Source organism: Perognathus longimembris, chromosome 21, assembly GCF_023159225.1.
Source record: "Perognathus longimembris pacificus isolate PPM17 chromosome 21, ASM2315922v1, whole genome shotgun sequence".
NCBI lineage: Eukaryota > Metazoa > Chordata > Mammalia > Rodentia > Heteromyidae > Perognathus > Perognathus longimembris.
The window spans coordinates 729,710-746,851 of NC_063181.1; the positions used below are offsets into that span (position 1 = coordinate 729,710).

The window sequence follows — 17,142 nt, forward strand, 5'->3', positions numbered from 1 at the left end:
ACGCCTACTGCTGAACACGCCCTGTGAGCCCGTGGCCCCAGGCCCCACTGGGGTGAACAAGATGTGTCGTGTAGCCTTCACCGGCTGGACTTGAATCCAGAGCAGAACCAAGCCTGCTCCGCTCGGTCCCGCATGGGGCCCAATGAGGGTCACACCTGGCCACACAGCCACCCACCTCCCTCCCTGCCCAGCCTAGACCGGTGCCGTGGGCCTCTGGTGGCCCGGCACCCGAGCCCAGCTCTGGGGAGACACATGCGGGTTCCTCGGTGCACTGTCCTTACAGGCTGCCTCTTCCTGGGAGACTAGCGGCCATGCTGGGCCCACTGGCCCGGCCCACAACCGGGAATCACAGGCACCGTCTGGTCTGACCAGAGCCACGGTGCACTGTTCATCTTGACAGAGCCACTCGGTTCTCCCCTTGGTGTGTGTGTGTGAGTGTGTATGGGGACGTGGCTTCTGTCATGGGGCAGCTCCGTTACTGTGCAGGTGTGTGTGTGTGTGTGTGTGTGTTTTATGAGGACATGGGTTCTGCTGTGGGGACAGCCCCGTTACTGTGCGGCTGTGTGTGTTGGTGAAACGGTACCCACGCCAGTTGGCCTGGTGGTAGGTTCACGGCCTGCGCACCACTCGGCAGTGAGTACAGTCGCCATGAGCTCCCAGGCAGGCTGTGCCTTGAGAAGGCTCGGGAAGCTGTGTGAGGATTTCCTGCTGAGAGGCAGACCCCACAGCCCCAAACGGCCACACCCCCAGACCCGCTCTCCTGCTAGAGCCCCAAGCCCGTTGGGCAAAGGACCCACAAAGCATACTTAACGCGTGGTCATGGACTGTGTCCCCACAGGAAACGGGGAAGTTTATCAGAAGTGCCCTGCCTGCCTTGTGCCGTTGGGGGCCATGAGACGGGCTTGTGTGGAGAGCCAAGATTTCAGACCAGCGCTTGGTTGAGGCTAGTGGGGAGTCCAACTGCTGGCCCCCGATTCACCCCTCGACCTCCTGTAAAAAGCCAGGCTCAGCTCAGGCCCCTCTGGGAACCTGGCCCATGGCTAGGATGGAACCAGGGTGCAGAGATGGCCTGTCCAGCCCTAGCTCCAACCCCATCCATGTCACCCCAAGAGTGCAGGGCCACACACCCCAGGCACCCCAAATTCCTTGTTTCCTAAACAGACTTCACAAAAGCCTCCCCACTGGTCCTCACCGCTCCAGCCCCAAAGGAGCTGCGCCACCTTCTTGCAGGGCTCTTCTGCACCTGCTGGCCTCCCCAGAACTGCTTGCTTGTGTCCGTGCCCCTCAAACTCAGCTCCGGCTTCTCAAAGGGCTCATTCGCAGTGCTCACATGGCTTCCCACACACAGTAAGCTCCGAGACATAAGTGACTGTCAAAGCTCCTAAAATCTGTCCATGCTGGTAGCCAGAATTTCCTTCAGGAAGCTCCCCGGGGCTCTGTTTCTTCGGCACAAAGCTTATTATTCTCTTAGTCCTACATTTGCTTGCTTTCCCCCTCATAGAAGACTTCTCTTCTCCAAGAATCTCTGAGATTAACAAATATTTAGCTCCTTCTGGCCACATGGAGACATGGTTTCTCACATGGAAAACTTCATTTTTCTCTGAAAAGTTCTGTCTTACAACCCTTGTAAAGCTGGCAAAACCTATCAAATGTGCTCCATTTACCATGCTTTAATGTACCTGTGCTCCCACTCACCTTGCATACGTCTACCTGTGCTCCCATTTACCTTGCATACGTGTACCTGTGCTCCCACTCACCTTGCATACGTCTACCTGTGCTCCCACTCACCATGCATTCGTGTACCTGTGCTCCCACTCACCATGCATACGTGTACCTGTGCTCCCACTCACCATGCATACGTGTACCTGTGCTCCCATTTACCTTGCATATGTGTACCTGTGCTCCCACTCACCATGCATTCGTGTACCTGTGCTCCCACTCACCATGCATACGTGTACCTGTGCTCCCATTTACCTTGCATATGTGTACCTGTGCTCCCATTTACCATGCATACGTGTACCTGTGCTCCCACTCACCATGCATACGTGTACCTGTGCTCCCACTCACCATGCATACGTGTACCTGTGCTCCCACTTACCTTGCATACATGTACCTGTGCTCCCATTTACCATGCATACGTGTACCTGTGTTCCCATTTACCATGCATACATGTACCTGTGCTCCCATTTACCTTGAGTACATGCACCTGTGCTCCCATTTACCATGCATTCGTGTACCTGTGCTCCCACTCACCATGTATACGTGTACCTGTGTTCCCATTTACCTTGCATTCGTGTACCTGTGCTCCCATTTACCTTGCATACGTGTACCTGTGCTCCCATTTACCTTGCATATGTGTACCTGTGCTCCCATTTACCATGCATACGTGTACCTGTGCTCCCATTTACCATGCATACGTGTACCTGTGCTCCCATTTACCTTGCATATGTGTACCTGTGCTCCCATTTACCTTGCATACGTGTACCTGTGCTCCCATTTACCTTGCATTCGTGTACCTGTGTTCCCATTTACCTTGCATTCGTGTACCTGTGCTCCCATTTACCATGCATTCATGTACCTGTGCTCCCATTTACCATGCATTCATGTACCTGTGTTCCCATTTACCATGCATACGTGTACCTGTGCTCCCATTTACCATGCATTCGTGTACCTGTGCTCCCATTTACCATGCATTCGTGTACCTGTGCTCCCATTCACCTTGCATACGTGTATCTGTGTTCCTATTTACCATGCATATGTGTACCTGTGCGCCCATTTACCTTGTATACGTGTACCTGTGCTCCCATTTACCTTGCATACGTGTACCTGTGCTCCCGCTCACCTTGCATACGTCTACCTGTGCTCCCACTCACCATGCATACATGTACCTGTGCTCCCATTTACCTTGCATATGTGTACCTGTGCTCCCATTTACCTTGCATACGTGTACCTGTGCTCCCATTTACCTTGCATACGTATACCTGTGCTCTCATTTACCATGCATTTGTGTACCTGTGCTCCCATTTACCATGTATTCATGTAGTTGTGCTCCCATTTACCATGCACACGTGTACCTGTGCTCCCATTTACCTTGCATACATGTACCTGTGCTCCCATTTACCTTCCATTCGTGTACCTGTGCTCCCATTTACCATGCATACGTGTACCTGTGTTCCCATTTACCATGCATACGTGTACCTGTGCTCCCATTTACCTTGAGTACATGCACCTGTGCTCCCATTTACCTTCCATTCGTGTACCTGTGCTCCCATTTACCATGCATACGTGTACCTGTGTTCCCATTTACCATGCATACGTGTACCTGTGCTCCCATTTACCTTGAGTACATGCACCTGTGCTCCCATTTACCATGCATACGTGTTCCTGTGCTCCCACTCACCATGCATACGTGTACCTGTGCTCCTATTCACCTTGCATTCGTGTACCTGTGCTCCCATTCACCTTGCATATGTGTACCTGTGCCCCCACTTACCTTGCATACGTGTACCTGTGTTCCCATTTACCATGCATTCATGTACCTGTGTTCCCATTTACCATGCATACGTGTACCTGTGTTCCCATTTACCATGCATTCATGTACCTGTGTTCCCATTTACCATGAATACGTGTACCTGTGTTCCCATTTACCTTGCATTCGTGTACCTGTGCTCCCATTTACCATGCATTCATGTACCTGTGTTCCCATTTACCATGCATTCGTGTATCTGTGTTCCCATTTACCATGCATACGTGTACCTGTGCTCCCATTTACCTTGCATACGTGTACCTGTGCTCCCATTTACCTTGCATATGTGTACCTGTGCTCCCATTTACCTTGCATACGTGTACCTGTGCTCCCATTTACCTTGCATTCGTGTACCTGTGCTTCCATTTACCATGCATTCATGTACCTGTGCTCCCATTTACCATGCATTCGTGTATCTGTGTTCCTATTTACCATGCATACGTGTACCTGTGCTCCCATTTACCTTGCATACGTGTACCTGTGCTCCCATTTACCTTGCATATGTGTACCTGTGCTCCCATTCACCTTGCATATGTGTACCTGTGCTCCCATTTACCTTGCATACGTGTACCTGTGCTCCCACTCACCATGCATTCATGTACCTGTGTTCCCATTTACCTTGCATACGTGTACCTGTGCTCCCATTTACCTTGCATACGTGTACTTGTGCTCTCATTTACCATGCATTTGTGTACCTGTGCTCCCATTTATCATGCATTCATGTAGCTGTGCTCCCGTTTACCTTGCATTCATGTAGCTGTGCTCTTATTTACCGTGCATGTGTGGCCATGATTCTCCTGAAGATGCTCAGAATGGGGAAGAAAGGGAAGGAAAATTGCATTTGCTGCAGCCAGCCCTACCTGGCCAGTCCCAGGATGTACCTTTGCTGTTTTTCCATTGACCAATCATGCAATAACATTTAAGAACTTTTCTTCTCATCATTCTACTGGCATGGAGCAGAGCCTGATGGGCCCCAAAGCTATATTCTTCTAATTCACTAGAAAAATAGAAAAAGTGTATTAGAGACCATTTGAAGACCAAAGCAAAAAGGGTTGTTATGTTTTCCTCAGCTTCTTTAGTCACTAACTTAGGGTGACACTGTCTGTGGGCATACGTGTTCATGTTCGGGAGTGATTATGCAAGGTTTCCGTGTCAGGATAAATCACCATCGAGTATGTGTTCCAGCCCTGTGTACCAACACTTTACACACGTGTCCAAATGTAAGACTCTTCCTTTAGTCTACTTTTTTACACCAGAACAAGGCCCACATCTTCAACATGTTTATACCAAACATGTTTGCTCGCTCTCTCATTAAAAGTATGCACGTGAATTGGAATTGCCCACATCATACAACCAGAGCAATACAACACGGTCACCTTTGCCAGGCTGTGTAGACGGATCGTGCACCAATACAGATATAGAGAGGAGTATGTTCACAAGTTGGCACATAAATACACGTATGGTTGTGTGTTTATAGCAGCATCAAATGACAGGAAACCAGAAGTCATCAAATCACCCCTCCACTGATGGCTGATTGATTGATCTACATGGATTACACATAATCGTGTGCAGTTAGAACACCACAAGGCAGCTCCATGTGTCCTGGCAGGGAATTTTAAATATATTGATCTTTAGAGTGATCTTCTGGTGGGAAGTATGACTAACCTCCATGTTCAAGACACAATATGCAAAGGCCAGGGCTCACTTAAACCAGAGGAGATAGTGACTCCCCTCCCCCAGGGAGCTAGGACCGCCTCTGTGGACCAATGTCCCAGATCACTACCTCGGAGCTCCCTCCCAGATCACCACCTTGAACCTTCCTGCTACATCACCACCTCGGACCTTCCTCCCAAATCCCCAACTTGGGCCTCCCTCCTGAATCACCACCTTGGACCTCCCTCCTACATCACCACCTCGGACCTTCCTCCCAAATCCCCAACTTGGGCCTCCCTCCTACATCACCACCTCACACCTCCCTCCCAGATCACCACCTCAGACCTCCCTCCCAGATCACCACCTCAGACCTCCCTCCCAGATCACCACCTCAGACCTCCCTCCTACATCACCACCTCACACCTCCCTCCCAGATCACCACCTCAGACCTCCCTCCTACATCACCACCTCAGGCCTCCCTCCTACATCACCACCTCGGACCTCCCTCCTACATCACCACCTCGGACCTCCCTCCTACATCACCACCTCGGACCTCCCTCCTACATCACCACCTCAGGCCTCCCTCCTACATCACCACCTCAGGCCTCCCTCCTACATCACCACCTCAGGCCTCCCTCCTACATCACCACCTCAGACCTCCCTCCCAGATCATCACCTCGGACCTCCCTCCTACATCACCACCTCAGACCTCCCTCCCAGATCACCACCTCAGACCTCCCTCCTACATCACCACCTCAGACCTCCCTCCTACATCACCACCTCAGACCTCCCTCCCAGATCACCACCTCAGACCTCCCTCCCAGATCACCACCTCAGACCTCCCTCCCAGATCATCACTTCGGACCTCCCTCCTACATCACCACCTCACACCTCCCTCCTACATCACCACCTCAGACCTCCCTCCTACATCACCACCTCGGACCTCCCTCCCAGATCACCACCTCGGGCCTCCCTCCCAGATCACCACCTCGGACCTCCCTCCCAGATCACCACCTCGGGCCTCCCTCCCAGATCCCACCCCTCCCAGACAGCCATCTCAGACCTCCCTCCCACCTCTGGCTGTCCAGCAAGCACCACTGATCACCCCAGCTCCATTTGTCTTTAGAACTACACCAGAGGACATGCGGTGAGGGGGTAAGAGCTCTGGGTCTTCTGTGGCCCACAGGGGTGGCAAAGAGCAGGAGTCTCTTGCTAGGGAACCTGGCAAGAATCCTGGCACAGCCCCCCAAAAGCTGGGTGCCCTTGGAAAAGTTAGGCACCTCCTCTGGTCCCCATGCTGTTAGCGAAGCTGGGCACACTGTGGGTTTGCTGTGCGGGTGGCAGCAGCATGTGTGGGGCAGCGCCAGGGCCGTGGGGCCTGCCACGCCACGTGAGAACCGCTGAGACCATCGTGACTAGGACTGTGTACACACCACACGCAGCCCAGGAGGCCGCACCCCTGCCAACACCGGAAGCACCACGCCCACCAGGCTTGCTTACTGCTTTGCAATGAGTGCCCATTCTTAATAAAGAAAAAGTGTTTGAAAACTTAGGGCGGGGGGGGGAGGAACTCACGCGGTAGAGTGCAGCAAGTGCAAGTACTGAATTCAAATCCCAGAACCACAAAAACGTAAGTTAGACTAAATTAAAAATGAGACTTTGCTATGATTTCAGTTTGGAATCAAAGTCCTGCACATAGCTTAGGCGAGATTTTTGCGGATGGAGAAAGAAGAAAGAACAGCTTTGCTGAGCTTGATTTCAGAGCCTGCCTCCAGAGACTCTTGAGGGGTTGTTTGTTTTGTTCTGTTTTGCTTCGTTTGGAAACTGTCCTACGCTAGCACTTCCTTGTGTGGGGACTTTGCATGACATGATCATTAGTGCCTTCGGATGGAGTTGGGGGGCCTTTGGGCCGACAGTGCCCCAGGGAGGGGTCTGTGGGATGGCTGGCGTCCTGCCCACCTGCCACCTGCAGGCCGTCCGGCGTCTGTGAGAGGCCCCGGGGCAGGGCTGGCCTCGGTGGCAGTGAAGGCTTCACCCTCCCGTCTCCGTCCTTGGATGCCGCCATCCATCTGTTTTCTGTGTCACGAGCTGTGCCTGGTTCCCCCTCCACTTCTCCTCCACTGTCGAGTGTGATAAGAGCTTTTACGTCCTGTGGTAATGCAGCCCGACACCGCCAGCTCCTGCCGGAGCTGAACTAGGCCACTCAATTTGCATATGTCCAAAAGGCTGGAGTCAGTCTTGAGTTCAAGTAGTTCTGTGATTTTTGACAATGCCCAGTAGCAATATACGTACACAGCTGGAGTGCATCTCCCACCCTCCCCACCCCCCCACTATCCGGACCAGGTACGACCACCATCCACTAGACAAACGCATCATTATAGCAAAAGAACACATGAGATAACACTTCCGTGCCCCTGTCCCGCATTTCACTTCTAAGCCGAGACTTTCTGTGTTGAATTAGGTGGAAACAGCCACTGATTCGGACACTGAGAGCAGAGGACTACGGGAGTACCACTCGGTCGGCGTGCAAGTGGAAGACGAAAAGCGGTAACTCACCCCCTTCCACGCGGGCAGAGCTGCTTGTGTAGATGCCCATCATTCACACCAGGGGGAGGGACAGGCCATAGGTCCACACTTTCCATTTGTATGGATCAAGCATGTCTTGTTGCAAGAGGCCAGGGAATGATTCTCCCTTAATAATTTACCACCTGGGAAAGCAGCGCAGCTCCCAGGCCTGGAAGTCCTGTCCTCCATCCAAAGGAGAAAACAGTCCAGAGGCAGAGAAACACATGCGCCTGCCTTCTAATCTAAAAGCAAAGAGGCAGACGTAGAGCCAGAGCCAGAGAGAGAGAGAGGAAAGTGAGCAAAGCGGCATTGGCTAGTTCATGGAGATGTCCTGCTTCAAAGGCAATACCTAAAAATATGAAAGACAGACCTCCATTGCAGCAGTGGTTTTCTAAGAAGGGCAGAACAGTTATTTTAGTTTGTATTTGAGGAATGCATACTACCAACCGCATAAACCAATGTCACTGAGAGTTCTGCGTCACGAGCTGCATGTGGCCCACAGGACAGCCCTCCCAAGGGTTTCAGGACCCCCGCGTCCCAAGTGACAGCCCCCCAAAGGGTTTCAGGGCTCCCGTGGCCCCCAGGGAGCCCCCTCGAAGGGATTCAGGACCCAAGTGGCCCCCAGTAAACCCCTCGGGAGGGTTTCAGGGCCCAATCTGCAAATGTGTGGATTGCAGAGACAGTCAGAACATGAGCTTACTGCTTCCCCAGGTTGCCAGGAACCTGGAAACCCCCTGCCCAGGCTCCTCGCCACTCCCTCCTGCCCGACAGCTGCACCTGTTTGTGGGTACAATGAATACAGAGCCATGAATGCAGCCATGAGCACCTCAAAACAGACACATCCACACGCGTACAACCACACAGATGCACACGGATGTGCCTGCACCTTGTACGCACGTTCCCCATCCATAGAGACGTGCCCATGTGCAGTCACCACACACATTCATGCATTTGTACACTCACTCCCTGTCCACACACACACACACATGCCCACGTGCATTCACCACGGACACTCATGTACCCTGTAGAGATGCACCACCACACACGACAGGTGGACTGTGTACACAGGCATGCTCACAGCCGCTGTGTTCCACTCGTGCACACGCACCTGCCACACGCGCACCTTAGATCACCTGCGCCCTGTGTGAGCACACATGTACACCGACGGCACACACCACACGCTTCCCACATCGAGCATGACACGTGAGCGGACACACAGGTGCCCGATGCAGGGACGCTCACAGGCACGCACTCGCTGCCCACACCTCACTCAGCACTGTCCTTGGGTCATCTCCGTGACCGACCCTGTGGGAGTGGCTGGCATTTTAATGCGTGCCATGGAAGTGTTCTAACACCTGCGGGATCAGATAACTCACCAACCTGAAGCGTGTGTCTGGAGGAAGGGCAGCTGTTGGACTTGTGACTGGTGGCTCACTCGGTGCTCAGGAACCCTTCGCGGGCGGTATCTAGACCCGACACTGAGTGTGCCATCATCTGCAGCTCCAGCCGAGTGAGGAGCGAGGAGCTGGTCCTGGGGGTTGGGGGGGGGGGGCAGGTGTGGTCCTCCTGCAGCTCCAGCCGAGTGAGGAGCGAGGAGCTGGTCCTGGGGGTTGGGGGGGGGGGGCAGGTGTGGTCCTCCTGCAGCTCCAGCCGAGTGAGGAGCGAGGAGCTGGTCCTGGGGGGCTGGGGGGGCAGGTGTGGCCCTCCTGAGCTCCTCTTCCCTCCTTTCCCAGGCACGGGCGCTTTAAGCGCTCCAACAGCGTCACGGCTGCCGTCCAGGCCGACCTGGAGCTGGAGGGCCCCCAGGACCACGTCACCATGGAAGACAAGGGCCTGCAGTTTGGCTCCTCCTTCCAGCGGCACTCAGAGCCCAGCACCCCGACGCAGTATGGAGCGGTGCGGACTGTGCGGACCCAGGGCCTCTTCAGCTACCGGGAGGACTATAGGACGCAGGTGGACGCCTCCGCCCTGCCCCCGCCCGAGCCCTGGCTGGAGCCGTCCTTGGAGCCCGGGGAAACGGGGAGACTGTCTCCGTGCCGCAGGGACGGCTCCTGGTTCTTGAAGCTCCTGCACACGGAGACGAAGAGGATGGAAGGCTGGTGCAAAGAGATGGAGAGGGAAGCAGAGGAGAACGATCTCACAGAAGAAAGTAAGCTGCTTGCGAAAGAAAACAGGCTGTCCCGTGACGCTTTTGGTGGTGATTTCCCAGAAAGGCAGATAAGCAAAGGGCAGTGTGAGCAGGGAAGACTTCGATGCGTGGTGGGAGACGCTTTCCCTCCATCTCGTGCTTTGTTTTGCTCCATTAGGTAGGGTGGCTGGGAGACTCACCGTGCTAAAGCCTTTCTTAGAAGCAGAATTCTCTCACATTCTACTTACCAAGTCTCTTGAAGTATGGCAATAACTTATTTGGGGCATTTTGACTTTGTGTCCTGTGTTTATAAAACACAGGTCTTGGTGTTGTGGCAAAGGAAAATGGCACAGACAGGAGTTGCCCAGTCAGTGGCACGCTTGTACACACACTTCCCATGCATGTGCCCTTCCCAGCCCGGGGTCCGGGGTCCTTGTGCAGACCTTCTCAGATCCTGTACGGCTGCCTCACAGGGTCTCTGCTGTTCCACAGAGAGGGGCAGTGGCTCGTGCCCCACCTGCCTTTCCTCTGCCTGAGGAAACCCACAGAGGGGAGGGAGGGAGTGAGGGAGGAAGGGGGCAGGTGGGAGAGAGAGGGAAAGAGGAAGGAAAGGCTGAGAGATTGGCTGATTCGGGGGGGGGGAGTGCTATTTGCTAGATCTCGACACCATGGCGTGTCTATAATATTTCGTTCTGACATTAAGTGAATTTATACCATTCAGACACATGCTGGTCTTCCTTGGGTAGTAAAAGTATTGAAACTCTTGTTGCTGTACTATAACACACAGAGATATTTGTGTCGTTATCATCCATATTCCATGTGTACTTTGCTTTTCATAAGGATTATGGTTCTTGAGGAACTGAGTCCTTTGCTAGCTCCATTGATGGAGGGAGGACTGTGAAAAACTCAAGGCTGCCTTAACTGAACGCTTACTATATGCTGGGTCTCTGCTAACTGCTCTACACTTGTGATTTGCCTCTCACAATTCTGAGATGGGTTACTGCCATTGTCATCAAAGCTGCTGTGGGGGTAGAGTGCTTTCCTGCTATGCACAGGGCCCTTGTTTCCATCCCCGACACCACAAAACAATCACGGAAACACTTAAGAAGGAAAGAGAAGAAACAGAGGTATGGAGAATTTAATGTCTTTCCCCACACACACAAAGCACACCAATGGGGCCAGGATTCCCTGTTGAGGGCCTGGCTGAAGGCCAAACACCTGAGCCTCACCTCTGAAGTGACTGGGAGCAAAGGGCCCAGTGCGTGGCTCCCTCCCGCGTGGCTCCCTCCCCGCGTGGCTCCCTCCTGCATGCTCACACGCCTCTTCCACTGTGGTATCCAGGGCTGACTCCCTGTCCCAAGCCACTTACTTCTGGGTCTAGTGCAGCTGGGACATCGTTCCAATTGGAGAACCCCGGCCGACAGGATGCACACTTGTGTTCCTGCGCCACGATGGCAGAATTCAGAAGTGAAAGGAAGCAATCAATTCCTTCTCCAACTAAGGAAAGGCTTCGATCCTGAAAAGTTGTCATAAATCACAATTATCTTCTCTTCAGGACTATCTGAGGAAACTCTAGAAACTGCGCCAGGTAAGTGCTGTGTGCACGTTCTCGTGTGAAGTGTGTGCTGTGTGCACATTCTCGTGTGAAGTGTGTAGGCCCTTGCCTCACCATCATCACACATCGAGGGAGCACGGCACCGTTCTTAGCCAGAAGTCAGCTGTTGCCGCCTCCAAGCTGTAGTCCCCGACGATGGCTTCTAACCTTTCTGAACCTTTGGGATCATGTTCTGGACTTTTCTACTGAGGCACACACTCAACGACCATTTACTGAGGACTTGCTCAGGGCAGACCGCTACCATCTGTAGACTCCATCTACAGACGTCTGTGGTGCACAGGAAGAAGGCACAGCACAGAACCTGTGACGGGAAAGCTGGGGCCCAGAAACCTTGCATGGGAAGCAGGGATGCCGGCAGCATGGAGAAAGGCCAGGAAGTGCTGCGGAAGGCACATGGACAAGGACGGGAAGACGTGGACAAGGCCGGGAAGACGTGGACAAGGCCGGGAAGTGCTGCGGAAGGCTTCAGCCGAGAAGACGTGGACAAGGCCGGGAAGCCGTGGACAAGGACGGGAAGCCGTGGACAAGGACGGGAAGTGCTGCGGAAGGCTTCAGCCGAGAAGACGTGGACAAGGCCGGGAAGACGTGGACAAGGACGGGAAGACGTGGACAAGGACGGGAAGTGCTGCGGAACACAAAGGCCGTGGTGGCTTCATGAAATGAGTGGATTTATGCTGTGTTCTCATGGTCCAGCCACTGGGCAAGTGGGAAGGAGGAGTCGACTCAAGGCTCAGAGCCACTGTGTCCGGCTTCTCTCTTGGAAGACAGTTGTTCAGACTTCACCCTTCACCCCAGCTTTTGGAGAAAGGCTGGCCCCGTCTCAGTTCCCGACCTGGCTCCATCACTCTCCCTTCCTGTGGGAACAGATGTTTCTCAAAGGGCAGGACAGTCCTGTCACTCCTCTTTTGCTGTCATGGGAGATCTGGGGCTCCTAGAATAGAGTGATCACATTTAATGTTTATCCCACCAATGGTGCTTGATACATTGCCTGGCACTGCTTACTCTGCAAGCAAGAGCAGGGAGGGCGGAAGAAGAGGTGGGCAACATTAATGAAGATCTCTGTACGCCTCCTCTCTGGGGCTGGGGAGCCACGGCTGTCTCCTCCGTGGCCGTCGGCCACGTTGCCTTCACTTGCAGACTTCCATTCTGCAGCTTTCAACCCCCAAGCCTAAGGGCCCAGCAGAGTAGCAGGGTACAAGGCATGTGAGCCAAAGGCACTTGGTATTCACAGGTGTCCTTAATGTATTGCGTCTCCCAGATACCTTCATCCTCTTGCTAGCAGAGGTGACAAGACTCCCAATAGGTTCTTCATCAGCACACTGTGTGCAAAACCTCACACAATATTGAGTTCAGATAGTTCCCTAATAATGCTTAAAAGGTAGCCTCCAAATCTAGTCCTAATTTTTTGCAAGAGCTAAAGTCACTGATGTCTGCACTTTTAAGAATAAAGATTAAATTTAATGGTTTATTAAGCCAAAACCCTGAGCTCTAAATACTGAAATTTCTATTACATGAAATAATTTTTGTCTAAACTGTAATTTTATAATCACAGTCCACTGAACTGATTGAACGAACCTACGCTTATTTGATTCTCTGTGGTTAATGAAAATTATCATGAGCCAAATGCAAACCGGTTCGTGGTAAGTCACACTGTGCAAGCTCCCTTCTCTCCACCAAAAGTGGAATATCCAGGAGGTGCTGTGAACCGTGGTGGGACTAGAGTTCAGGAATTTTTGTATTAATGATGTTAAGCCAAGTGGTTAAGGCATACGATGAATCCAAAGCTTAGACCAGCTCCTGAAACCAACAAATGAAGCATTGCAAAGCTGCAAAGACTTTTATTCTGTAAATGCACTGGGCCACAGCCTCAGGGAGACCTCGGCCAGGGAAGACATCCACAGACAGACCTTCAGACTGGTGTGGGGAGTGCTGGCCTGCACAGCCCCCCGCCTCAAACAGCTAACAGTCCCTGTGCACCAGGAGGCTAGAAGGAGCCTCAAAACTCCCACACCTGAGAGTCCCTCCCCAGGCAGGCTGAACCTGTGCCCTGAGTCACATCAGCACAGCAGGTGGGGTCAGCAGTGTGGCATTGGCCCTCTGGGGCCAGCGCCTGTGACGAGACATGGTCACCCTGGATTGATCGGGGCATTCCACTGGAGGGGTGCTCACACAGAGCCGGCGGCAGAGGCCAGGGTGACCCGAGAAGCGACAGGACACAGGCAGGCCAGGAGCACAAGACCACCGAGAAGCTGCCCCTCATGTCCAGTGGCTCAGGCCATCTCAGGTCGGAAGGAAAAAGACTGAGGAGTCAGAAATGAGGGTGACATCTGAGCAGGTGGATTGCTATGTGCAGCTGCAGAGCCCGGGGTGTCTGAACCTGTGAGGATCGTGGAGTGTCCCCTGCCTGCACAACTGTGACAGGAACCAGCCCAGGAACTGTCTCCAGTGCACGGCCCAACCGATAAAGCCCCCAGATGGCCCCTAGTTGTTGCTAAGAACCCAAGGAGTACCACGAAGATACTCCACCCATCTCACCCCACAGAGGAAGGGCCATGTGCTCAAAACCCATGCCAGCTCTGCGGAATTAATCACGGAGGAATCCCAAGCTTGCAAACATCCCGATGACCATTTCAAACCTGTGAATTCCGTAACAGCCCCCTTCGAATTCCAAAATATCAGAGTAGTGTAAATGCTCTCCTGGTACTTAGTAATAAAAAAAACTACAGAGTTGGAAATTATAGGAGATGCATGAGAAATAAATTAATAGAGCCAAGTAAGCTAATCAATTTTCTTTATACATCAAAGGCCAGAATTCTATCAGGTTCTTTGTAATTTTGCATTCTGATGAGCACCAGTCCTTATCTGCAGCTCTGGAGAGGAAAACCATCTAAGCTATGACAAAATTAGGGGAGTGAAGAGAATAAATTGAATTTTCACTTCACATTCCCTGCAATTATGGAAAGCTATTTACACTAGGTATCAGACAGCACCATCTCCATTCACTCAGCGGAAGAATTCTTCTGCCATTAGCCAGCATGTCAGAGCTATACTCTTTGAGATTCTTTATCTGTCCCTGACACTTTTCAATTTATAGCCTTTATAATAGCTCTCCACTACATTAAATCAATACCCAGCTTGGCCCATGTATTCATGTGTGCTAAAGATTCTAACTGAAGTCCTTTTTATTAATACTTCGGCAGAATTCCCCTTTAAGAAAAATATTAAAATTGAAAAACATTAAAATGAGGCATTAAAACTTCACATTTTATAAAAACAGATTGGGTTTTAATTAAAGCTTAAAGAAACTGTAAAATAAGTGCATCTATTCACTGTTCTTATATTTTTGCAGCAACACATTGATTAAAACAAGCCCCTTAAATATTCCTACCAGTTACTCAGGTAAAGACTAGAAAAGAAACAGGAACTCAACATTTCAGAAGCAAAGGCAGTCCCTCCCCTGGGCACCGGGGGACTGAACGCCCACCCGCCCTCCACTGGTGATGTGGGCACCCCAGCAGCTCATGTCCCTTTCTCTGCCTTCTCTTGCCACACACCCTAGCTGGGGGCTCCCTTTGGCCGCTCCCCCTCCCTGGCTCCCATCCTTCTTCCCTCTGGCTGCGTAGCTGAGCTGTGCCATGCAGGTATTGTGCTCCTAATCTGAAAACGTAAATGCCGCAAAAGTCAACATGCCGCACCAGGAAAGTCCCATGCCTTGATGCCACGTGACAGGCCCCCAAGATACCCAGCAAACTCTGGGACACGCATTCCCTCAGCCTCCACCACGCTCCGGGATGTGGTGGACCGGAGCCTGTGCTGCCGCGTTCCAGCAAACCTGGAACTATGGGAGAAACAAAAAGCCTGGCATCTCTCTGCTGTAGGGTAGTGATCTGTGCTCTGCCAAAACTCCTGAGGGGAATCCAAAGAGAGAAACTGAGCGGGCGGCTGGGTAGGCCATGCGGGGGCAGAGCCAGAGCTGAGCCGCTAGAGCAGGCCATGCTCCGCGGACAGGGCGGGCTGGCCTGTGAGTTCCTCCCGACACCCAGATGGATGAAGCGTGGGAGGCTGAGCTCTGCATGTCCTGCCACAGGCGCATCTCAGCCCATCAGCGACCAAGGGACGGAGAGTCGGGCAACCAATGAAACTCCACAGAAGCCAGGGAAAGAAATGTGGCCTTCGGGCCAGCCACGAGAAAGGAGTTGGTCAACTCCGGGGGGATTCTGAGCATGGGGTCCACAAACCTGCTGCTTCCAGTCGCTGTGTTCACAGCGGACTCAGAATGGGGCAGATCAGGGAGGGATGAGGAAAACTTCAAGAATGCTTGGAGAAAGAAGGCTTTCCTCTCCATTTCTTGGACCACCTTTCAGTGACCCAGTCTAACTCCAGAAGTGGCGTGCCTCTCTTTGCTCTGCTAGGTCTTTTGCATAATAAAAGTATAGTTGACTGCTTTTAAGTTTACTGTCTGATTCACAAAATAAACCACGACTCAGGAGTCTGCACCTGGAACTGAGTCTGCACACCTCATCTATGGGTGGCATGGCTGTCCATGGAAAACTCGAGTTACCAATCAGCATGAGCAACCGGACAGCCAGAGACCTACTGCAGTGGGAGCCTGCTGCAAGACTCTCCCCTGTCCTGAGATGGGAGCCTCCTCTTGTCGGTCACCTCCAGCCTCTGTGTGGCCCCCTCTGCATCAGAGATGCCTTCATCCAAGTGCTTTTCTCAAGTTCATAAATGAACATCTGAATCAAGTTCAGTAGGCCTCAGGAAGTCTGTGAAAATCCAGGAAGTGGATACCTGTGACTCACCATGCTTCCTGCCTTTCACACCTGAACAAAGCCCAGAAGGAGGAGCACCTTACAGACCAGCCACCTTCTGGGCTGACTGTTGCTGGTGCCCACACCGCTGGCCTTGGGTCCTCTGAGTGTCCTCGAGATCTGGGAATGAAGCTGAGGGAGATCAGCCCACCCATGAAGCTGTGTACGCCCCTCCTGCCTCCCCCCACTCCAGGAGAAGGGCTGGAGGGAGGGATGCTGGCCAACACTGTGTGGTGGCTCCCTTGAGATGGGGAGGGTCTGCTTCTGCCTGAGCCGCCCCCGTCCTGAGCCCCTCGGTCCTGAGCCTGTCCTCTTCTGTCTCACAGTTCTCGGGAAGATCAGAAGTGCCGTGGGGAGTGCCCAGCTGCTCATGTCCCAGAAGTTCCAGCAGTTTTATTGGCTCTGCCAGCAAAACATGGTAAGTGAACCTGCAGACCTGGTCATCCTGAAAGCCCCGTGGTGCCCACTGCAGCCTCCCACTGTGTCTCCAGTGGCTGACGGCCGTGCACAGGAAGATCTTGGGCAAGTTCACAAGAGTGGGGCCCCACCCCTGGCCCCGGAGGCCCGGGGCCTATAACTCCAGTCCCCAGGCCCCACAGGCCTGACCCCCAAGACTTACAGGAATGGCTCCCTGGAGAGGAAAGCCTAGCCTCCAAAGGATCCAGTCTAGACCCCAAGACCCCAGCCCGGGCCCCCAGGAGGAGACCCTCACCATGGCTCAATGAGCAATGGACTGAGGCTAGAGGGGGTGGGGGCTGAAAGGAGGGCCGCATTCTGGAGAGCAAGGAGAAGCAGGGCCTCTGCTACTGGATAGTCTCCCCCAACACCTCCAACGAGGCCA

At 52.9% G+C, this 17,142-nt stretch overlaps 1 protein-coding gene across 1 annotated transcript in view; it reads left to right on the plus strand.

Annotated features, from left to right (window-relative positions):
- Positions 1–17,142, plus strand: part of Dlgap2 (DLG associated protein 2) — a 500,247-nt gene that overhangs the window by 478,385 nt on the left and 4,720 nt on the right. Inside the window, exons 11-13 of the mRNA XM_048330769.1 lie at positions 7,641–7,726; positions 9,478–9,893; positions 16,628–16,719. Coding sequence (XP_048186726.1) covers positions 7,641–7,726; positions 9,478–9,893; positions 16,628–16,719 — 594 coding nt within the window. The remainder of the gene's footprint in view (positions 1–7,640; positions 7,727–9,477; positions 9,894–16,627; positions 16,720–17,142) is intronic.